Here is a 24,207-nt window from a genome sequence, read left to right as displayed (position 1 = left end):
TATATTTGAGATCTCTCCAGTGTCACCTTGCAATGTAAAATAGATTTATTTCAGACTAAGTTTAGACCCTAGTGACTTTCAGAAAATCATTACCTCCACTCTGGCTAGCATCCCGGGAATATTGGCGTTCCGTAATGACACTGTTATGAATGATCCTTCTGCAGCTGGTCCAGGCACCCCCCCCCATTATCTCATCATGTACTCTTCCCTAGAAATAACCATGACCTATACATTTATTAGCTTTTTCTTGAATTACCAAAGCACCTGACAGAGCTGGCCATTAAGTACTATTAATTTTCTTCTTAATAGAGTTAAGATATTAGATAGATGGGTTCATATTTTATAGATGACTTAAAGAGTACTTACTATAGGTAAGGCAGTTGCTCTCAAATTTTAGGGTGCATCCAACTCACCTAGAGGGTTTGTTAAAACACGTATTAGAGGGACCCATTTTCAGTCTTTGATTCAGGAGAAACAGAGTGGGGTCTGAAACTTTGTATTTCCAATGAGTTCCAGACAGTGTTGATGATGTTGGGTAGGGAACCTCACTTTTTTTTTTTTGTGGAGACAGAGTCTCACTTTATGGCCCTTGGTAGAGTGCCGTGGCGTCACACAGCTCACAGCAACCTCCAACTCCTGGGCTTAGGTGATTCTCCTGCCTCAGCCTCCCAAGTAGCTGGGACTACAGGTGCCCGCCACAACACCTGGCTATTTTTTTGTTGCAGTTTGGCCAGGGCTGGGTTTGAACCCGCCACCCTCGGCATATGGGGCCAGCGCCCTACTCACTGAGCCACACGTGCCGCCCAGTGGGAACCTCACTTTTGAGAGGCACTAGTGTAAGACATTGATCCTTACATGTACTATATAGGATATGTTTTGGACCTTAAGAAGCTTGTGGTCTAGCTGGGGACATAAGATATTTACATAAATATCATGTCATTGTGCCCTTAAGAAGTGTAAATGGAAAAGTAGAAAGGAAAGGCCAGGTATCACTTTCTGTCAATGTGATTAGGGAGCTCTTGTTGAGGATGTGGTAAGTAACTGGGTGTTGATAGATGAGTATAATTTAGAAATGCAGAATGTAGGATGAAAGGGGAAAATGTAATCCAAGGATATAATGGAGATAATACCATTATCATGCCTAAAGACATTAACATTAATATATTATATTTAAAATCTGTAAAAGAAATCCCCATTTTTGACATTGATGAGACAATTGAAAAATTGCACACAAAGTGGTCAAATTCATAGATACATAAAGTGGAATGGTAGTTGCCTGAATCTGAGGTGGGGGAGAATGGGATTTATTGTTTATGGGCACAGAGTTTTAATTTTGCAAGATGAAAGAGTTCAGGAGATGGATAGTGGTGATGGTTGCACATAACCTCACTGAACTGCATACTTAAAAATGGTTAAGATGATAAAATTCATGTTGTGCCTTTTACTACAATAATAAACCTGAGTATTTTTCTCACTATATTGAATGTTTCCTGGGTGCTTGGGAAATATACTCATTTTTTTCTCTGAAGCTCTGACATCCTTCATCTTTTTTTATTTTAGCAGTTTTATTGAGATGCAATTTATATACCATTAACTTCATCATTATAAACATACAGTCCAAAGACTTTTAGTAAATATATACAGTGTCAACAATGGCCACAACCAGTTTGGGAACATCACCATCACCCCTGTGAGTCCCTTGTACCGTTTTGCAGTCAATGCCTGCTTCTGCTCCCGGACCCAGGCAAAAACTGAACTGCTTTCTGCCTCTATGGGTCTGCCTTTTCTGGTTATTTCACATAAATTAAATCATATTATGTGTAGTCTTTTGCATCTGACTTCTTTCACTCAGCATGAAGTTTTGCAGTAGTTTTTCATGAACAAATGCTTCTAAGTTTGCCATAAGCCTTCAGTCAATTTCCAGGACACTTCAATGATTGGTTTTGATCAGTTTTACAGTTTTGTGTTTTTTTTTTGTGTGTGTAGGGAGGGAGATTTGGTGACATCCGCACTTCCCTATGCTGGAGTTCCCAGCCCTTTCCTCATTTTATTTTTTTTAATTCTAGGAAGGAGATAAAAGATTCCAGATGGAATCTGGCACTGAAGATTGACTTTTTGCTAACTGTGCTTTGATTTTAGCAATAGTTAGAAGACTTGGTTTCTTAAAGCATCTATTCCAGAGCTTGACATAGGCCATTCAGAAATAGAGGCCTGAACATTTCTGTTCAAGAGTCTTTTGACTACAATGAGCATTTTCTATATCAGAGGTCCTTAACCTGGAATCTGTAGGAAGAATCGTCTTCTCTTCTGAATTGATTGTAGCTTTTATCATTTCTAATTTTCTCCATGAATGGATCACCACTATCCATCTCCTGATATGCACAAGCATTTTGAGGGGTCAGCACAAATGTGGATCTCATAAAGCGATACTTAGAAAGGTGGGGAATTTCTGGTCTAAATCATGGCATTACTCATTAACATTTCTATCCTTAGTTCTATCTCCAAAACAGAAAGTATTTACCCAGCAAGAGTGTGTGCCATAGAGGACAATGTCCTTTTCTCCATGTATCACATGATCCTTCACCCATTAGAGGAAAAAATTAAATTTTCAGGGAAGGAGCAATGGAGCTTTCGGTCATTCTGAGCAAGGCTCCTCATACCCACCATTCAGAAATGGGAAGATTCCTACAGACTGGGAAGATGTGCATCTATCTAGTCCCTGCCCTTCAGAAACCCAGCTCTGAGTCACAGACTGCTTATCTCAGAGAAGAGAAGTGCTGAGCACATGGTACATAATAGATACTCAATAAGTGTTGGATGAGTTTAAGTGAAAGGCAGGTAAGTGAGGTGATGGTGGCAGTGATGGTGGTGCTGCCTGTACTCACAGGAATGGGGGCTTCTGTTTTTCCTTTTCTAAAAATGAGAAAACTGGAGACCCTATTCTGTGAGCTGATCAGAAAGAAGAACTTGTCACCCTTAGTTATGCTTAGGGGATCAAAGAGAAATCATTCACCAGTCTCCAGAGATGAAAATTTGAAAAAATGGCATAAAATTTCTCCCTTACACTTTGGTTGGGGAAGAGCACTGAACAAAAGACACCCTCAGTCTGCCCTAAATATTACACACTGGTAGGGCAGTCGCCCTCAGTCTGAAAAGACTAAGAATTTTTTTTTGAGACAGAGTGTCACTATGTCACCCTGGGTAGAATGCATGCATCACAGCTCGCAGTAACCTCAAACTCTTGGGCTTAAGCAATTCTCTTGCCTTAGCCTCCCAAGTAGCTGGGACTACAGGGGCCTGCCACAAAACCCGGCTATCTTTTTTTTTTTTATTATTAAATCATAGCTGTGTACATTGATATAATCATGGGGCATCATTCACTAGCTTCACAAACCGTTTACCAAATTTCACATATACCCTTGTAAGATGCACCGCTGGTGTAATCCCACCAATCCCCTTCCCTCTACCCACCTCCCCTCCCTTTCCTCCCTCCCCTCCCTCTCCCCCTTCCCCCTATTCTTAGGTTGTAACTGGGTTATAGCTTTCATGTGAAAACCCTAAATTAGTTTCATAGTAGGGCTGAGTACATTGGGTACTTTTTCTTCCGTTCTTGAGATACTTTACTAAGAATAATACGTTCCAGCTCCATCCATGTAAACATGAAGGAGGTAAAGTCTCCATCTTTCTTTAAGGCTGCATAATATGCCATGGTGTACATATACCACAATTTATTAATCCATTCGTGGATCAATGGGCACTTGGGCTTCTTCCATGACTTAGCAATTATGAATTGGGCTGCAATAAACATTCTGGTACAAATATTTTTGTTATGATGTGATTTTTGGTCTTCTGGGTATATGCCCAGTAGAGGGATTACAGGATCGAATGGCAGATCTATTTTTAAATCTCTAAGTGTTCTCCATATCTCTTTCCAAAAGGAATGTATTAATTTGCATTCCCACCAGCAGTGCAAAAGTGTTCCCTTTTCTCCACATCAGTGTCAACATCTCTGGTCTTGGGATTTTGTGATATAGGCTAGTCTCACTGCAGTTAGATGATATCTCAAAGTAGTTTTGATTTGCATTTCTCTGATGATTAAAGATGATGAGCATTTTTTCATATGTCTGAAGGCCGTGTGCCTGTCTTCTTCAGAGAAGTTTCTCTTCAAATCCCTTGCCCAGCCTGCGATGGGATCCCTTGTTCTATTCTTGCTAGTGCATTTGAGTTCTCTGTGGATTCTGGTTATTAAACCTTTGTCAGAGACATAACCTGCAAATATCTTCTCCCATTCTGAGGGCTGTTTGCTTGCTTTACTTACTGTGTTCTTGGCTGTGCAGAAGCTTTTTAGTTTGATCAAGTCCCAGTAGTGCATTTTTGAAGCTGCTTCAATTGCCTGGGGGGTCCTCCTCATAAAATACTCGCCCAGCCCAATTTCTTCAAGGGTTTTCCCTGCACTCTCCTCTAGTATTTTTATAGTTTCATGTCTTAAGTTTAAATCTTTGATCCAGTGAGAGTCTATCTTAGTTAATGGTGAAAGGTGTGGGTCCACTTTCAGTCTTCCACAGGTTGCCAGCCAGTTCACCCAGCACCATTTGTTAAATAGGGAATCTTTTCCCCACTGAATGTTTTTAATTGGCTTGTCAAGGATCAAATAACGGTAAGTAGCTGGATTCATCTCTTGGTTCTCTATTCTGTTCCAGACATCTACTTCTCTGTTTTTGTGCCAATACCATGCTGTTTTGATCACTATCAATTTGTAGTATAGTCTGAGGTCTGTAGTATAGTCTGAGGTCTGGTCTCCTGCTTTGTTTTTATTTCGAGTAATGTCTTGGCTATTCAAGGTTTTTTCTGATTCCATATAAAACAAAGTATTGTTTTTTCAAGATCTTTAAAGTATGACAGTGGAGCTTTAATAGGGATTGCATTGAAATTATATATTGCTTTGGGTTGTATGGACATTTTAACAATGTTGATTCTTCCCAACCATGAGCATGGTATGTTTTTCCATTTGTTAATATTTTCAGCTATTTCTTTTTATAGAGTTTCATAGTTCTCTTTACAGAGATCTTTCACGTCCTTTGTTAGATAAACTCCCAAATATTTCATCTTCTTTGGCACTACTGTGAATGGGATAGAGTCCTTAACTGTTTTTTCAACTTGACTATTGTTGGTATATATAAAGGCTACTGATTTATGAATATTGATTTTGTAACCTGAGATGCTGCTGTATTCCTTGATCACTTCTAAGAGTTTTGTAGTAGAGTCCCTAGTGTTTTCCAGATATACTATCACCAGCTATCTTTTTGTTTTAGTTGTCATTGTTGTTTATCAGGCTCGGGCTAGGTTCTGACCCACCAGCCTTGGTGCATGTGGCAGGCTCCACAACCACTGAACTACGGCGGAGCAGAGAGTAAGAATCTTCACTCAACAGTCTGATAACAACCAGTGGAAAAACTCATTGAGCAATTTATTGACATGGTAAGAACCCCCACTCTATGAATCTTATTAGGTACTGTATTCACTAATCTAGGGCAGTGAAAGCCCTGGAAAGCTCTCTCACTCACGCAGCTGGAGTTCTGAGATGCTCCACTCATTAAATTTTGTTCTAAGGTAAATACTATTAGATATCTAAAATCAGAAGTTCTTGGGCAAATATTTGTGAAATGAAAGGAGACCTATGATAGACCACATACTATATGTCTAATCTTATTGACTGTTATAGGCTGGTTTTTATGTGTATTTATGGTCTGTTAAATACTATAATAATAACTTGTCCTTATTTCATAGGTCTTAATTTAGCTCTTGGGGATAGAGCAGCCAAGGTCCGGTAACCCTGAGCACATTATTTGCACATTTATTTTATTGTTGCCATTTTGGATTGTTAATGAAAATGAAAGGAAGTAGTAGTAGAGGGAAGACCTTTTGGTCTAAAATAACAGGCCTTATTTTCACAAAGATGTCACAGTCAAAGACAAAAATAATAATTTAGCCATCTTTATTTTCCATTCCTTAGAGGATATATTCTCTGGATTCTTTTCCTATTTCTCTTTCTCCCTCAGTTTTACCCAGAAGAATTCATTTACCCAGAAGATGCCATTTCACCCATTTGGAGCTCCTGGACGATGTGGTTTCCCTGCAGCCTGCCCAGGCTTTCGCAGATCCGAGTTGATTCACTTGTGCCTCTTTCTTGTCCTCAGGGAATATAGCAGGTGATGTTGAATAGTGTTTGAGTCCCTTCTAGGTATAAAAGATGGTAACATATTGTTCCTATGGGCCTCAAAACCATTGTTTGAGAAACTAGAGTGGCAGAAAAGGAAGAATTTGTTGTAAACCTAATTCGACGACTGGATGTTTCTGCCCACTGAGAATTGGAGTCAACTTTACCCAAAAAATCACAAAAAGAGGACATATACTTTGAAAAAATAAATACGATTAAAGGTCAGTATTTATATTGGTCGCAGAAACGTTTACTTGAAGTCTGTGAATGGCTTGTCCTGGGGAGAGTTCTTCCGGAGCTATTAATATACTCCCAGATGCACAGCAAAGAGTCTGGCTGCCGCCTGGAAAAGAACTACGAATCCCAGAATGCCCCATTTCCTATTTTTCCGCGAGAATTTCGTGGTATGAGCTCGACCAATCCCTTCCTGGAGAACTTGTGTTATCAGCCAATCAGAAGGCGAGAGGCCGCACGGAGGCGGGTGGCGGGAGGCGCCCCACGTTTGAAATCGGAAAGTTGGCGGGGCCTGGGGGGGTGGGTCTGGAGGCTTGCTCTTGGCCCGAGGCGGTGCGGATCTGGTGCGGGGAAGGCGGCGGGGCTCAGGCCTGCCTGCGAAGGTAAGGAAGGTAGGCCCGGAGCTGGGGCCCTCGCCCCGCCCGTCACCGCAGGGGAAAGCGGAGCCCAAGCGAGTATATTGCGGGTGGCGATCGTGAAATTCGCGTCTTGTAGCTGGCTGTTTGCGTCTCACGGCCTGGCCATGGGCAGCAGCGGAGCAGAAGCATTCCTGATTTTTCTCCTGGGAAGGTTTTAGCGTCTCTGAGAACTGGTGGGGCCTGGAGTCTTACATGACATAATTTACAGAGGAGGGCACTGAGGCCCAGAGAGTCCTGCTGACTTGTGCACGTCCTGGGCTGAACCTACAAAGTTCCCTCTCTCTTTTTTCTCTTTTCCCAGTTTACTGTTGCTTTTCTTGTTCTGGGGTTGGTGGGAGAGGCAGGATAGATGTGTGGGGTCTTATCCTATGAGAAGGGGCTTGCTCCCTGGCGATCCAGGTTGGAATCAGAAAGGGTCAGAAGGGGAAAGGGCCTTACAAATCATCAATTTTACCTGTGAGAAAACGGAATCAGAGTCATTTCCCTCGGCGTGGGCATGTGAGTGTTCTGTGCATTACATTATCTACTAACAGGTTCCTAGGGGATAAAGGTGTCCTGGATTCTTGCTGCACCTTAACCACAATTAAGCCCAGACGGCTTGATCTTGAGTACCTAGAATTAACAAGTTACTAACCATTTTCTAATAAAGGCCAACTCGCCAAAATAGTGTATACCCAATTGGAATATGTAGCTGATTTAATTTCAATAACTCTTGAAGAATATAATATGTGTTCTATTTGTAGTATTGTCTTACAGAATGGTGGAAGACCAGCTGGCACTATTGGATAAAAACATAAATGAATTTTGGAATAAATTCAAAAGTACTGATACAGCCTGTCAGATGGCAGGACTCAGGGATGCCTACAAGGACTCCATCAAAACATTTTCAGGTACCTAAAGTTAATTGATAACGTGTTTTTGCTGTTCTTGTTTATTTTTTAGTGTCCTTTCAGCCGAATTAAAACATCAATTCCAATTTCTCTTTCAGAAAAACTGTCTATGAAATTAAAGGAAGAAGAACGAATGGTGGAGATGTTTCTGGAATATCAAAATCGTATGTGAGAAACAGTTCACAAATTTTCTTTAGATTAAATGTTTTTATCATGAAATTCCCCATACAAGTAAGACAAAGTGGTTTTGTGTGTATATATATGTGTTCACATATATACACGTATAGCTATATGTAGAAAATAGTGAATGTTTACATACTTACCGCCCAGCTTACCACCCATGATACACCTTTCTCTTCTTTCACCTTCCAGAACTAACCTTTTAATATGTTGTTTAGTATTCTTTTGTATGTATTCTGTCCCCTTTTTTCACTCAGCATTGTACTCATGAGATTTGCCTGTGCTGATTGGTAATGCAGGTATGGAGCTGAAGTTCTCGCAGCTCTTTATGGTAAAGTTAGTAGTATTTTGACAGCCTTTCTCTCCACATTCTTACTTACTCCTGTTCTTGCTCTTTCATTTCTACCCACTCTCCAAATTGGAGTGGATCAATAGCCTTTATTGAATTCTCACACACAGGCCACAAATTTGTGACCGTAGGTCAAATTCTACTAGAGATATCAGTTTAGTGACACCATGTTTTAAGTAATTATACTGGAATACCCTTACATGGGGCATGCGCTCTTTCATATGCCACCGTCCCCTTTTGCCTTTCCTTACTCTTCTCATTGTGTAGCCTGTGAAGGGGGCATTTGACTTTGTAGCCCTGGTAGATTATCATGCCAGACATTTACCCATGTTTACTTTCTAAGCCTCCCTGACGCTTCCATGCCCCTTTGCTGCTCCTTTCATGCCCTTTGTAACCACAAGCAAAAAAGGAAACCTTTCGTTTGCACGAGCATGTATGTGTGTATGTGTATATAGGAGTGATATTATGTTTGGGTCCTTTATGGATGTATGTATTTATTTTTTTATTTTAGAGACAGTCTCACTCTGTCACCCTCAGTAGAGTGCAGTGGTGTCACAGCTCACAGCAACATCCAGCTCTTGGGCTTAGGCGATTCTCTTGCCTCAGCCTCCCCAGTAGCTGGGACTATGGCTAGTTTCTCTGACCTCTCTCACTTCCAGTTCCTAATTCTATTTTTCCCAGTCCCTTCAGTTTACCTCTTTCTCAAATTATATAGGGGAAATGTAATGTTTTGAATGTGAATGCGGATTCTTGAGTCAATCTGATGATCCAGGCCAAATCACAATCTCTTTGAGCCTGTAATATCATCAGTAAAATAGGAATAAATACTAAAAGATGAGAAATCAAAGAAAAGATATTGTTAGCTATATAGATTTGTTTATTCCTTTATCTTTTATTGTTCGGGATTGGTTGAAGGTACAATGAATTAGGTTACGTTGATTGTGTTTGTTAGGTAAAGTCCCTCTTATAATTGTGTCCCGCCCCCAAGAGGTGTGCCATACACCTGTGAACCCCCCATTCTCTTTCTTCTCCCCTCCCCCATCCCTCATTCTCCTACCCACCACCGTGTATTAGATCATCTACTGCTGTAATATTAGGCTATGTAGATTTTTAAACAAATTAAGTTTATAATACCTTGATAACTTATCATTTTTTTCTTTTTTTCCACTTTGTGAATGATTTTCCCCATTAATAAATTCTTTGAAAATATTTTCCATTTTATTGATATACTATAACTTATTAGCCATTCAGGATATTTTCAGTTTTTCATCATTATAAACACTAAAAAAGCCTTTTTATATACGTATAAATATTTGTACATATCCTATTTCATTGATGACTTTGAAAAATGAAATAGCTGGGCCCAAGGACATAAATATCTTTAAGACTCTTTTATCTTATAACACAAAAGTATTTTCTAGCAGGACCCTAGCATCTTGCATTCCTCAACACTAGCTATTATTTTTATAAACATTGTTATAGTGAAAATTGGAATGTTACTGCTTTATTTGCATTTCTGTGATTAGTCTGAGGTTAAATCTTCTTTCATATTTATTAACCATCTGCATTCTGTGCTTCATCTGCTGATCCCTCTGTCTGCCTTTTTCTTACGAGTTTGTATTCGTGTCTTCCTTCTTAGGTTAAAATGGTTATACATTGTTGGAGGAGTATAGTTTAATGAAAAAGGCATTGCCTTTGAAGTCAAGACCTGAGTTTGAATGCAGGGCTTACTGCTTATTGCATCTTAGCAAATATAGCTTTGGTCAAGTTACTGAATGCTGAATCTTTTGCTGTTTTAAAAAGACAGTGAGACCTGCAGAATAATATAATTGTACAACTTAAGTAAATTTGTATAAATACGTGTACAGGATGTTGAACAAAGTATCTAGCATATAGTAGAGTTTTATTCTTATTTGGATCAAATATGAATTTTTTTCACATGCATGTTAATTTTTATGTAGCCCTATGCCTTTCTTTTTGATTTCTTTTTGCCGTTCAGTAAAAATAACTTTTCCCATATAGTTAATTTTGTATTCATGGATATTCCTTTTCAGATGTTGTAAGATTTCCTTTTATACTTAAATATTTAATAAATAAGGAATTTATTTTGAATTTCATCACTCTTTAGGATATGATCTGCCTCTGGGCCCTTGATTTGATGATATTTTATTATCATATTAACTTCCTAAATATGGCAGCATTCATTTGGTGATGTCCTTTTTGTTTTACTGAGCCATGTGTCAGTTCTTCAAGTAGTATACCACCATTGTATCATAGCGTCACCATCACAAATGCTACATTTGATAGGGCAAGTCTTCTTCCTTGATATTTTTCTTTCTGTATTTGCTCTAAATATTTTCAGATGTATATTTATCAGATAAACAAATACCTTTCTTAGATCCTGACTTTCCCTTCCCAAATTCCGTTGGGACTGAGTTAAAAATAGAACTGAATTTGGGAAATATTAGCATCCTTAGAATATTTAGAATTATAAAATGTCTCTTCCTATATGTAGGTGAAATATGTGTCTCAGGCAAGTTTTGCAGTTTTTTCCCCCATACAGAGCCCAAGTATTTTTTGATCTAGGTTATTCCTGAATGTTTTATTTGTTACCATGGTGATTTCCCTGTTGCCTGAGGAATGCTGGTCTTTAGAGATGTTCCTTAACCACTGAGAATTTCATGCTTGGTTCAGTTTGGGAAACAGACTGTAGTATATTTCCCTTTGGAAGGTTCATGGTATTTAAGGTTATCACAAGTTCTAAGTTGAAGTAACTCATTTAACTTTAAGAAGAAGTTTTGTGGTGGGTTCGAACTCGGCCCGGGCCAGCTAAACAGCAATAGAACTGCAACAAAAAATAGCCAGGCATTGTGGTGAGTGCCTGTAGTCCCAGCTACTTGGGAGGCTGAGGCAAGAGAATCGCTTAAGCCCAAGAGTTGGAGGTTGCTGTGAGCTGTGATGCCATGGCACTCTTATCAAGGGCGACGTAGTGAAACTCTGTCTCAAAAAAGAAAAAAGAAAAAGTTTTCTAAAATCAGTTATCCTTGGAACCCATACTTACTTGTAATCACAATACTGAAATTAAATGACAATCTAAATTTGTTTAATACTGGATAACTGGCATTTGATTTTAAAGTGTTCAGTTTTCATTTAAATATAAGTAAAAGGAAATATTTAATTCAAAAATTCACGAGCACATTATAAAGTACACTCCAGTTCTGCTGGCTCTGCGTATCTGAACGTAGAGCCCGCTGCCCTAGAGTTCTTAAGCTTTTTGTGCCTTCCTGCCTTTTAGCCTCCTGACTGGCACTTTGGGACCACTGTCTCTGGGCATTGGGCCCCAACTAGGAGCAGTTGTACTGTTTTCCAGCCAACAGAGGAGGGAGTGGGCCTGCCAGTGTTACTCCTTTTCCCCACAGAGAAGTCCAGCCAGATTTATGGACAGGCTTTGTCATTTTTATTCTGTGTGTGTGTGTGTGTGTGTGTGAGAGAGAGAGAGAGAGAGAGAGTTGGATAGTTGCAGAAGCTGAGAGTTCAAGAGGAATAGGAAGACTTGAAGGGTAGTGGGGGGGGACCTGGGGAAGGCGGGGAGGGTGGAGGGATTAGAATCCAGAGAGGGTAATGGAGTGCTGGCTAATATCTGCGAGACATATAAAAAGCCTGTATTTGGGTTGAGGCATACCTTGTTTCATTGTGCTTCCCAGATACTGTGATTTTTACAGATGGAAGGTTTGTGGCAACCCCAGGTGAAGCGAGTCTGTTGGGGCCATTTTTCCAGTGCTCACTTCTTGTCTCTGTTCCTTGTTAGTAATGCTCACAGTATTTCACACCTTTTCATTATTATTGTATCTGTTATGGTGATCTATGATCAGTTATCTCTGATGTTACTAGTGTAATTGTTTGGAGCCTCACTCATAGGACACAGTGAACTTAATGGATGAATGTTGGTGTTTTGACCACTCTATTGACCTGCCTTTTCCCTTTTCTCATCCTCACCGGGCCTCCCTATTCCCTGAGACACAACAATATTGAAATTAGGCCAATTAATAATCTACAGTGACCTCTAAATATTCAAGTCAAAGAAAGTTGCACATCTCTCACTTTAAATCAAAAGCTAGAAATGATTCATCTTAGTGAAAAATGGCACATTGAAAGCTGAGATAGGCCAAAAATTAGGCTTCTTGTGGCAAACAGCCAAGTTGTGAATGGGAGAGAAAAGTTCTAGACAGGAATTATTAGTGCTACTCCAGGGAGCACACCAGTGCTAAGAAAGTGAAACAGCCTTATTGCTGATACAGAGGAAGTTTTAGTCGTCTGCATAGAAGATCAAATCAACTACAACATTCCCTTCAGCTAAAGCCTAACCCAGAGCAAGGCCCTGAGAGAGGTGAGGAAGCTACAGAAGAAAAGTTGGAAGCTAACCAACAGAGGTTGGTTTCTGAGGTTTGAAGAAAGAAGCATTCTTCATAACAGAAGTGCCAGGTGAAGCAGCAAGTGCTGATGTTGAAGCTGCTGCAAGTTATCCAGACAGTCTAGCTGAGAAGACTGATGGAAGCGGCCACACTAAACAGATTTTCAAAGTAGATGAAACAGCCTTCTCCTGGGGGTTGTTCAGTTTAGGACTTTCATAGCAAGAGGGGAGAAGTCAATGCCTGGCTTCAAAGGACAGCTGACTATCTTCTTAGGGACCAGTGCAGCTGGTGACTTTAAACTGAAGCCAGTGCTCATTTACCATATCCTAAGGCCCTTAGGAATTATGCTGCATCTACTCTCCCTGTGCCCTGGAAATGGAAGAATAAAGCCTGGAAGACAACATATCTGTTCACTGCATGGTGTACTGAGTAATTTAAGCCCCCTCCTGAGAATTATTGCTCAGAAAAAAAGATTGCTTTCAAAATATTACTGCTTATTGATAATGCACCTAGTCACCCCAGATCTCTGATGGAGTTGTACAAAGAGATTGTGTTTTTTATGACTGCTAACACATCTATTCTGAAGCCCATCAGCCAAGGAGTAATTTCCACTTTTAAGTCTTACTTATTTTTTATTTTTTAGAGATAGGGTCTTACTCTGCTGTCCAGGCTGGAGTGCAGTGGTGGGATCATACCTCACTATATGGCCCAGAGCTCCTGGGCTCAAGTGATCTCCCTGCCTCAGCCTCCCGAGTAGCTAGGACTACAGGTTGCACCATGAGGCCTGGCTAATTTTTTTTACTTTTTGTAGAGACAGTCTGGCTCTATTGCCCAGGCTGGTCTTGAATTCCTGAGCTTAAGTGATTCTTCTGCATCAGCCTCCCAAAGTGCTAGGATTATAGGGATAAGCCACTAAGCTTGGCCTCAAGTCTTATTATTTAAGAAATAACGTTTCATGAGGCTGTAGCTGCCATAGATGGTGATTCTTCCAAAAGATCTGGAGAGGGCACATTGAAAACCTTCTAGAAAGGATACACCATTCTAGATGCCATTGTGAACATGATTCCAGCATTCACAGAGGAGAGTAAAATATCAGCATTGTGGTATGAAGTAGTCCAAATTCTGATAGATTTTCGAGTTTTCTGAGTATTCCAGATAGATGTCTGTTTACAGAAAATGAAAATAGTTATTTCCTTTTCAGTTTTACCAGTTATATATCTTGTATTGGCCAGAAGCTTCTAGTAAAAACATTAAATGACAGTGATAAAAGGCATCTATTTCATTCCTTTTGGAAATGTGAAATATATATCAGAAGATTAGAAAGGGTTTTTTTTTTGTTTGTTTTTTGTTTTTTTTTTTGCTTTTATCGTGTTAAAGACATGTTCTTAATTCTAATTTAAAAATCAGTATTGGGAGTGAGTGCTAAATTTTTATAAAATGTCTCTTCAATGCCTGTTTATATGATGGTTTTCCTAATATTACACCTTCACTATATATCTTTAGAATAAACTATAGTTGCTCTTAGTGGATTCTTTTTAATGTCAGCTTGCATTTCATTGAGCATTTTTATATTTGCTCAATAAAAAGTGAGATTAGTTTATATGGTTGTGAGTAGAGGGATGCTGCTGTCTTTATTGAGTTTCAATTTCAGAATTATGCTAACATTGTAAGATTGGCCTACCTTCTTTCATTTCTTCTTGTCTTTTTGGCATGGTGTAGAATAATTTATATTGGCTTGGAATGAACTGTTTCCTCAAAGCACTGTGTAAAGCCATCTTCTGGAGTTTGTTTTTGTTAGTGGGTTTGTTATGTACTTGGAGGGGGATGGCTTCAGGGGTCATGATTTTTGTTTTTCTATTTCTTTGATTAATTTTGGTATTCTCATTTTTAAAAGCATTCTGTCTCAATCAAAATGTTCTACATGAACCTTATGAAAGTCAATACATTTTGGTCTTAGATATATATTAGAGAGCTCCCCATACATGTTTTAACTAATAGCCCGTGCTTCTTACAGAGATCAGCAAGCAGAATATGCTCATTCAAGAAAAAAAAGATAACTTGTTACAATTGATTGCTGAAGTAAAAGACAAAAAGCAGGAATTGGAAGTGGTGACTGCAAAAATCCAGGATCTTAAGGAAGAGTATTCTAGGAAGAAGGAAAGTAAGTTTCCAGTTGGAAACATATGTAAGGCATTAATCTAAATTTGGAAGTGGTGATGATTCCCAATTAGGTATATCTTGCTTGCTCCAGCTCTTTGCAAAAAATAGATTACAGTGCCTCAGGGCATAACCAGCTGCTCATCTCTGCCAGGTGTCATTAAAGTTAGCTAAGTGAGTTTTATTTTCTTTTGTTTTGGGGACTTCTCCTTTGATTTCTAATATAATTAGTACTAAGGAAACTGATATGAAGGTTTAGTTAAGCAGAGTGGGAAATGGTGTCACTAAATAAGATTTGCTATGGAGAAGCCATAGTGTAATTTATGTAGCTACATTTATTGGTGTTGTACAATACGGATATTATGCAACATAATTTATTGACCATACATTCTCTGCTATGTATCATTAAGCACTCTTATTATGCTGCAAGATCTCTTTGTCTAAAAAAAAATTTATAATAGCCGGGCGTTGTGGCAGGCGCCTGTAATCCCAGCTGCTCGGGAGGCTGAGGCAGGAGAATCGCGGAAGCCCAAGAGCTAGAGGTTGCTGTGAGTCCTGTGACATCATGGCACTCTGCTGAAGGTGGTAAAGTGAGACTCTGTCTCTACAAAAAAAAAAAAAATTTATAGGTCAAACGAATGCTTCTTTTAGAAAGGAATCTTTTTTTGCCCACAAACTAACCAATTTTTCCAATCTCTTGAAAATAGAAAAATTTGTTTTGTTAATGATTTTTCTTATACAGTTCTTATCCAACTCTAAATTGTGAAGTTATTTCTCTTATGATAAGTATTTATTAGTTATTTCTCTTATGATAAGTATTTCTTTCTATTATAGTAACTTAAAAAAAAATCTCAACTAGCAAAAATAAGGCTGATCTTTTGTGAGAAATAGTTATGCTCAAAGGAATAGAATATTTTTCCCATGATGCATTAGTATATCCTCAGCTGTCCAGAAAAAGGAAAATAGTGTAAGTAAAGTCTTTCTACTTCTATGCCAGCCAGCCATAAAAGTCCCTGCCATGTATATTCAGGCTACTACATTTGGGAAAAAAAAAAAAAGGCAAAACTATATAATAAAATAGAATAAAACATTATTCCTTTCACTGTCTAAATATATTTTTCTTGAGCAATTTTTCCTTCCAACCTGAATAAACAAGCTTTTCTTGCTAATTGGTAGAGAGAGAAACTGAATAAATTTAAGTAGATTCATAGGCTTTACATTGTTTTTATAGTTTAATTAATAAAATGAGCATTAATTGTCAATTAAAATATTTGATCCTATGTATGTTTTTTCATCATAGCTATTTCTACTGCTAACAAATCGAATGCAGAGAAGTTGAAAAGGCTGCAGAAATCTGCAGACCTGTATAAAGATCGACTTGGACTAGAAATTCGAAAAATTTATGGTAAGTGTGCTAATATAAGTAAAACATAGGAGATTAGAAAAATATATCTTGTCTTAAGCAGAGAAGAATTTAAAAAATATTTTCTTTTTATTGTTGGGGATTCATTGAGGGTACAATAAGCCAGGTTACACTGATTGCAATTGTTAGGTGAAGTCCCTTTTGCAATCATGTCTTGCCCCCATAAAGTGTGACACACACCAAGGCCCCACCCCCCTCCCTCCGTCCCTCTTTCTGCTTTAAAAAATATTTTCAACTAAAATAATGATCACATTAACTTTTCAGAAAATAGGAAAAAACTACAGTTTTTAAAAATCATTAGCACAGTTAATGATGCTTTGCTTATTCACTTTAAATATTTTGTTGGCATGTTTATCAACATGCAAATAATTTTTGTTCTTTGTTCTTAGTGGCCTTCTGTTGTTATTATTTCTCCAGTTACTATGGCCTTTACAGTAATTTTTAATTTATTCTATCATTTATCTATTGTTTAATACATGTATTGCTTCTACTAACATTTGGATTCTGGCAGGATTTTGCAGTTTTAGAAATGCAGTGATCCACCCTTATTCACACTCCTGAAAATATTAAATGGATGCGTATAGTGCAGTAAGACATTTTGAGAGAGACCATATTCATGTAACTTTTATTACAATATCTTGTTTTAATTGTTCTATTTTATTATTAGTTGTTAATCTTTTACTGTGCCTAATTTATAACTTAAACTCTATCATGGTATGTGCGTATTGGAAAGAACATGGTACAGGTGGTCCCTGACTTAGGATGGTTCAACTTAAAACAGTTTTTTGACTCTACAGTGAGTTTTGTGAGTTATTAAGTGCATTTTTGACTTATGGTGAGTTTATCAGGACATCGCCCCTTTGTAAGATGGGAGCATTCACGTACACAGGGGTTGGTGCTATCCGCAATTTCAGGCATCCACTGTGGGTTTTGGAATACATCCCTGATTGATAGGGGAGGACTGTTGCACAACAGTGAATATAGTTTTCTATTTTTTTTGTATAATTTTCATGGAATTGTTTCCCAGAGAAGAATTACTAAGTTAAAGCACATGAATATTTTTATGGCTGTTAATGTATACACGTGGATAGACTCATGTATAGCAATGTCTGCTGTGTTGGGGCTAAGATCACCCTCAGGTATGATGAAGTCCCCAGGAGGACTTTTAAGACCCAGCATATAGTCAAATTCATGGCTAAGATTTATTGCAGTGATATAAAACAGGATCAGCAAAGGGAAAATAGCACACGGGGCGAAGACTAGAGGAAACCAGTCCGAGCTTTTAAGAGTCCTAACAGTCCTTCTGCATGGAACTGTGAACAGCTCTACTGGGAAGCTCATTAGAAACCCAGAAAGCTTGTGTCTGGTTTTCCTTGAACTTTACCCCATACAACTTTTCCCTTTGCTGATTATGCTGCATCCTTTCTCTCTAATAAATCATAGTCCTGAATACAACCGTATGTTGAGTGAATCCTCCTAAGGAATCTTCAAACCTGCAGTGGTCTTGGGGATCTAAGACACACTAGCCAAGAGCTAATGAGGCAAGCAGGCCTGCCTAAGGTTCTAAGGGTAACAGTCTCAGTCCTCCTGTCTCTTTTATGTACACTTTTCTGCAGTGTAAGACAGAATTCATTTCATTGTATTGTTGCCAGATTTGGGGTGGGGGCAGCTATATAGGCAGGAATAGAACTTTTTTCTAAAAATGCATTTCTTCTATTTTTTTTTTTTTTGAGACAGGGTCTTGCTCTGTCACCCCAGCTGGAGTACAGTGGCTTCATCATAGCTCACTGCAACCTGAAACGCTTGGCCTTAAGCGATCCTCCTGCCTCAGCCTTCCAAGTAGCTGGGCCTGTAGGAATGTGCCACCATGCCAATCTTACATTTGATTATTTATGAAAGAAAACCATTTTTCCTCCCTTTGTTTATGAATTACATTTTTTTCTTTTCCTGTGTGAGTCCTTTATCCATATACTTAGTGGTCTTGGTGTTTTTCCTACCAATTGGAATGAGTTTTTAATAAGAAATATTAACCTTTTGATTAAGAGAGAATGGAAGATCCAGCAATGAACTTGTGATTCATTGAACTCTAAGTCTATATTCACTGTCATCCTTAGGTGCTGTTTTGTTTAGTTTTGCGTTTAAACAGCCAATATTAAGCCTTTACAATTGTTTTTAGATTTAAAATAGAACTTTGTCATAGCATACAAAATCAGGACATAATATTTTAAGGAAGAGAAAGCCCAAATTACAATCCTTCATTTTTGTCTAAGTGAATATCTTATAAGATTTTTCTTCCTTGCCATGTATCCCTCTCGTTACCATTAACAGTTTAAAAATCTGTTATACTGGCCAGGTGTGGTTGTTCACACCTACAATCCCAGCACTGTGGGAGGCTGAGGCAGAAGGATTGCTTGAGGCCAGAAGTTTGAGACCAGTCTGGGCAATATAGCAAGACCCCATTGCTACAAAACATAGAAAAATCATCTGGGCCTGCTGGCATGCACGTGTAGTCTGAGTTACTCGGGAGTTTGAGGTTGTGGTAAGCTGTGATGATGCCACTACTTTCTAACCCAGGCAACATAGTGAAACCCTGTCTCAAAAAACAAAAAACACGGCCTGGTTGGTACGCTAACATAATTATATTATTCTAAAACTGATTGCATGACAAGTTTTTTCAAAGTTTCTAAAGTTTACTTTAGAAAAAAAATTTTAGTGAGATTTTTTAGTTATATTGTAGAAAAAAAGCTAAAATGTGTGTGAATTTATACTTCGTGGCTGCTGTTTTGAATTTTTACAAAGCATTTACTTCTTTGGGAGCATTTGCAGGTCTATTGGAAAATAGGCTTTAAGTTCAGGTAGCTATAGAAAAACATTAAATTTGCTTGAAATTGTGGTTAATAACAGTTTATTGTGGTAAACTATAACATAAAATTTGCCATTTTAACCATTTTTAAGTGTTTAATTCATGACATTAATTATATTTACAGTATTGTTCAACCATCGTCAACCACTATTTCCAAAATTTTTCATCACCCCAAACAGAAACTCTGTACCCATTAAGGAGGAACTGCCCATTCCTCCCTTACTCATCCCCAGGTATCTTACATACCAGTCATAAAGGTTAGTTACTAACCTGGTAATATAGGTTAGTTACTGGTTCTATAGTAGGCCAAAGCCTTACATTTATGAAGAATATATGTGATTGATAGTAATGTGAAAAAGAAGAGAGTCGAAATATATTTATCTTTTTTATTCTTCTAATGCCCCTGTATAAGTAATCCTTAATTTATTAAAATTCATAAAAACAGTTCTCATGACCTCTAACCTACTTTCTGTCTCTAGGAATTTATCTATTCTATTTTACATATTTCATATAAGTGGAATCACATAATATACTGTATTTTTGGTGTGTGTCTGGTTTATTTCACTTAGTATTATATTTTCAAAGGTTCATCCATGTTGTAGCATATATCAGAACTTCATTCCATTTTATGACTGAACAATATTCCACTGTGTGTGTGTGTCTGTACATATATATTACATTTTCTTTATCATCTAATTGGCCAACACTGCGTTATTTCATCTTTTGGCTATGGTTAATGGTTAATGTTGGTATGAATGTTGACTTACAGTTACCTGTTTGAATCTCCATTTTTAATTCTTTTGAATATATGCCTAGGATTAGAATTGCTGAGTCATATTGTCAAATAATTATATATTTAAACTTTTTGAGGATTTGCCAAACTTTTCTATAGTGGCTATATCATATTACATTCTCACCAACAGTATTCTAGGGTTCTAATTTCTCCACATCCTCACCAACACTGTTATTTTCTATTTGTTTATTTTACTGACATCCCACTGAGTGTGAAATGGCGTTTTCTTGTAGTTTTGATTTGCATTTCCCTAATTGAGGAAGGAGAAATAAATCTTACACTTCTTGGTGGTCCTGAGAATGCAGCAGAACAGCTGCAGAAGAACTCAGCCTCCAAAGATAAGAAAGAACTTCAAGAAATACACTAAATAGGAATAACCTTGAAAGAGACTACGTAACAGATAATAATATCACTCTGGTTTTTAGAGAAATATAATCATTAGCCTTTTTATGACTTTTTCGCTTGCTAAATAAAAATTTCTCATGACCTAACATCTGTAATTGTAACCAAGCATGTTTATGTCTTTCTAGAATAGTATAAAAGAGCTTTGTGGGAACAACTCAGGGGGCTCAGGGCTTTAAGGCTCATGACCTGCTGTGTCCCTGCCAGCTAATAAGATTCCTTCCCCTGTACTCTTGGTGTGAGAGTCCCTTGGTTTCCATTCACCCATCCTGCAACATAGTGACTAATGATGTTGAGCATCTTTTCATGTGTTAATTGGCCGTGTATTCTTTGGAATAATGTTCCCTCAAGGCCTTAGCCCATTATTAAATGGTGTGGTTTTTCTTTGTTCATTTGCAGGAGTTTTTAAATATATTATGTATATTCAATCTTTAACAGATAAATGGTTTGCTTATATTTTCTGATATTTTCTTCAGTTCCATACATTGTCTTTTCCAACTCTTCATAATGTTTTTAAGGAACAAAAATTTTTAATTTTAAGGAAATCAAATTTATTTTTTCTTTTGTTGGCTATGGTTTTCATGTGGCATTTAAAGTACAGTATATTTTGAAACTAATTTATAACTTTTACATTTGGAGACATCGGGTAAGTGACTATATATACTTAGCAGTACAGATATTGATTAAAGATAGGAAAAGAAAGCTTATTTCCATTGTATGCTTTGGCATACCAAAATATTCTGATATTAAGTAGTTTCATCTCTTTTTTTCAGGTGATAAATTGCAGTTTATATTTACTAACATTGACCCTAAGCATCCTGAGAGCCCGTTTATGTTTTCTCTGCGTCTAAATGAAGCAAGGGACTATGAAGGTATGCACTAAGGTCCCTGAACTGGTATGTAAGGTTGGCATCCCAAAATGGTATTTGAATCTGAGTACAAAGTAATATGAAGGAAAGTAGCATTCCTGCCAGCTCGCTTCTTGGGATACAGTCTTCTAAGGGATGTGACTATTATTTTGATTTATAGATATTATCTAGGTGTCTTAAATATAAGGTAATGTCTCTTCAGGTGGCACAGTACCACAGTGATGGAAAAGTCTAAAAAACCGAGATCACTGCATTTCATATGCACGTCTAAATTGTCTTTTTAAAGAACTTTTTAAAAAGCTAAAGTTTTAAGGATATGTCTGCCTAAATGTGAATATTATAATTTATTCAAGTAAGTGATTTTAAAATCAAATATAAAATCATCAGAATTAAGTAATTTATCTGCCCCCCCCCCAAATTTTTTTTATAAAGCCATACTACCCTGATAATCTCACACATTGATAATGTAGGTTAGTTACTGATTCTGTATCAGGCCAAAAGCCTTTGATTTATGAAGATTGGATATGATTAATAATAGTGTGAACAAGAAAAGAGTTGAAATATATTTATCTTTTTTATTCTTCTAATGCCCCTGTATAACTAATACTTAATTTATTAGAATCCATAAAAAGTCCTCAGCTCATTACACCCAGGCTATTATCTTACAACATTTATAGCTGACAGATACTCAGATGAATTGCTAAGTTAGTGCTCCACCGTGCCCTGGTGGATCTATCCCTTTTCTGACAGAATTTATATCTTGGGAATCTAATTCATATATAAATGTTTGGGTTTTTTTCTTTTTAGGTAATTATCTTCCAGTCTAAAGAGTGCTAGATTTTTAAAAAGCAAGCCCATAAAACCTCTTAACCAGGCTTTTCAATTTTCTCCTCTATTCCTGGTAGTCTGGTGGTATATGATAGCAAGTTAAAGTACAATCTACAGGATAAATTTTGAACTGAATGCTCTTTACTGTTCTCTTTCTGCCATAGACATGGACTTTGTTTCCTAAGCATTCTTTACCAAAGAGGTAGAAATCTGATATTGCTGGATTTCCTTCCCTTGGACAAAGGACGAGACTGATGGCAGAGGAAAGCGGATCATTCTTTTCCTTTGACCACCCTCACTGGAGGCTTGCTCCCAGTGTATCAGCTGGTGCCACTACATCAGAGGGCTATAGCGTTATTTGTGGGGTTTTTGAGCCTCATTTGATTAATAGGCCCTGGAAATGCCACTCTTGGAATAGCAACCACATTTTCTAATGCCTTCCATTTCAGTTGTAGAACATTAGATATTTCTTTCCAAAATTGTAAGTTAGTAAGGATTGGCATTGAAGTTTTTTATTTTTTTGTACAGTGGCCAGAAACCAGAAGTCAGTCAGGGCAAAGTTTTACAGAGAAAAATGACTTAACAGCTAAACTATTAAAACAGTTTAAGTAGTTAAAAGAAAATGTACAGGTTTATGGAGATGGGAAATGACATTCTGCATCGCTAAGCTCTTCAGTGCTTGCATACCATCTGTTTAAATTTAAAGCAAGATTAGTACTTGAGATTTGAATATGTAGAAATTAAAGAAAGGACAGGTCCAAAAGATAGCTAGCATATGAAAATCAAGTGTATCATTTTATGCTCAAAGGATTTCATTTAACTGAACTTGACATTCAAATCAATTGAGAGCATCTAATTTAGAAATACTTCTCTGCCACAGAAAAATCTCATTCAAATTCTTTGATTTTTTTTTTTTTCTAGTGTCAGATAGTTCTCCTCACCTTGAATGCCTAGCAGAACTTCAAGAGAACGTAAGGAAGACCAACAATTTTTCAGCTTTTCTTGCCAATGTCCGGAAAGCTTTTACTGCTAAGGTTAATAATTGATGTATAAATAGTATAAATATATAGATTCCCTACCATGTGTCTCTTTCTAAAAGAATCCTCACTATCTGTTGTCTACCTGTAATTTCTGTGTGCTGTATTTGCTTAAGTCGTAGTGTCCCCATGTTGTTCGCAGTTTCAGTTCCCTGTGCTCAGTCATGGTCCCAAAAGATAGGATACTTTGAGAGAGAGAGAGAGACCAGTCACATCACTTTCATGACAGTATATGTATTGTTATAATTGTTCTAGGACACGGCGATGCTTCAGTTTGGGATCTGGCTAGAGTGGGCCCCCAGTTTGGGGGAGACAGAACTGAACACAGACTCCTCCAGTCCTAGAGAGTCAGAGCTGGCCGGAGGGAAGACCCCAGTCAGGGCCATGGAACTTGATATTGATTTGTTTTCTCAAGAGGGAAGTTGACTCATTCCAAGATTAGGGGTTATCCTGGCAGTTGGACTCCCTTAAAATAGTTGGTAGTGTGTTTTTAGCACATCCTACATGCCCAGCACTGTCATAAGCCCTTTATGGTATCTGCTCATTTATATTCTCAACAGTCTGTGAGAATCCATAACTTTGCTCTACAGAAAGGGGATCTACTGATAGGGAATCCAGGATGCCAGGAGTTAAACTAACTTGGAGGCACATGGCTGGCCAGTGTTGGGATCAAAATCAGTTGACAGGCTTGCAACTGAATCCTTGAGCTTCACCTAAATAGCACCTTATTGCCTTTCCATACTATATTGCAGGGCAAGTATACAAAGACAAAGTTCTTAAAGATTCTAAATAAATGTGAACTTCTGTGATATAATTTAGCTTTTGTGTCTCTATAGAAGTATAATTGTTAAGAATAAAAAGTAAACTTTCTTAAAAGCAGGGGAGGAATAGCTTTTGTTTGGGTCATTTGTGTCCTAGTCCATTTTTATGTTGCTCTAAGAGAATACCTAAGGCTGAGTCATTTTTAAGGAAAAGAGGTTTATTTGGTTCATGGTTCTGCAAATGGTGCAAGAAGCATGGCACCAGCATCTGCTTCCGGTGAAGGCTTCAGGCTGCTTCCACTCATGGTGGAAGGTGAAGGGAAGCGGGTGTGTGCAGAGATCATATGGCTAGAGAGCAAGCCAGAGGGGGAAG

At 37.9% G+C, this 24,207-nt stretch overlaps 1 protein-coding gene across 3 annotated transcripts; it reads left to right on the top strand.

Annotated features, from left to right (window-relative positions):
• The first annotated feature begins 6,716 nt into the window (after positions 1-6,716).
• SPC25 (SPC25 component of NDC80 kinetochore complex) lies at positions 6,717-23,101 on the top strand. 3 transcript variants are annotated; one of them, XM_053597277.1, is made up of 7 exons: positions 6,717-6,834; positions 7,614-7,760; positions 7,859-7,924; positions 14,716-14,862; positions 16,159-16,263; positions 21,113-21,211; positions 22,958-23,101. In XM_053597277.1, exons 2-7 carry the CDS (start codon positions 7,628-7,630, stop codon positions 23,080-23,082), a joined length of 675 nt encoding a protein of 224 aa, XP_053453252.1. In that variant the 5' UTR covers positions 6,717-6,834; positions 7,614-7,627; the 3' UTR covers positions 23,083-23,101. The 3 variants fall into 3 exon arrangements, with proteins under 3 accessions (XP_053453252.1, XP_053453254.1, XP_053453253.1); XM_053597279.1 differs by having other exon boundaries at positions 6,772-6,834; positions 21,113-21,235; XM_053597278.1 differs by having other exon boundaries at positions 6,799-6,834; positions 7,627-7,760.
• The last annotated feature ends 1,106 nt before the right edge of the window (positions 23,102-24,207 follow it).

This window comes from Nycticebus coucang, chromosome 7 (assembly GCF_027406575.1).
Source record: "Nycticebus coucang isolate mNycCou1 chromosome 7, mNycCou1.pri, whole genome shotgun sequence".
Lineage (NCBI taxonomy): Eukaryota > Metazoa > Chordata > Mammalia > Primates > Lorisidae > Nycticebus > Nycticebus coucang.
The sequence above is the reverse complement of the archived record's forward strand: the minus strand, read 5'-3'. Positions and strand labels throughout refer to the sequence as shown.

What these genes read in the sequence shown, in the direction of transcription:
- SPC25 (XM_053597277.1), top strand. Translation starts at nt 7,628, where the DNA reads ATGGTGGAAGACCAGCTGGCACTATTGGATAAAAACATAAATGAATTT. An exon ending in CTCCATCAAAACATTTTCAG is followed by an intron (nt 7,761 to 7,858) that starts GTACCTAAAGTT and finishes TTTCTCTTTCAG; the next exon opens with AAAAACTGTCTATGAAATTA. An exon ending in GTTTCTGGAATATCAAAATC is followed by an intron (nt 7,925 to 14,715) that starts GTATGTGAGAAA and finishes TGCTTCTTACAG; the next exon opens with AGATCAGCAAGCAGAATATG.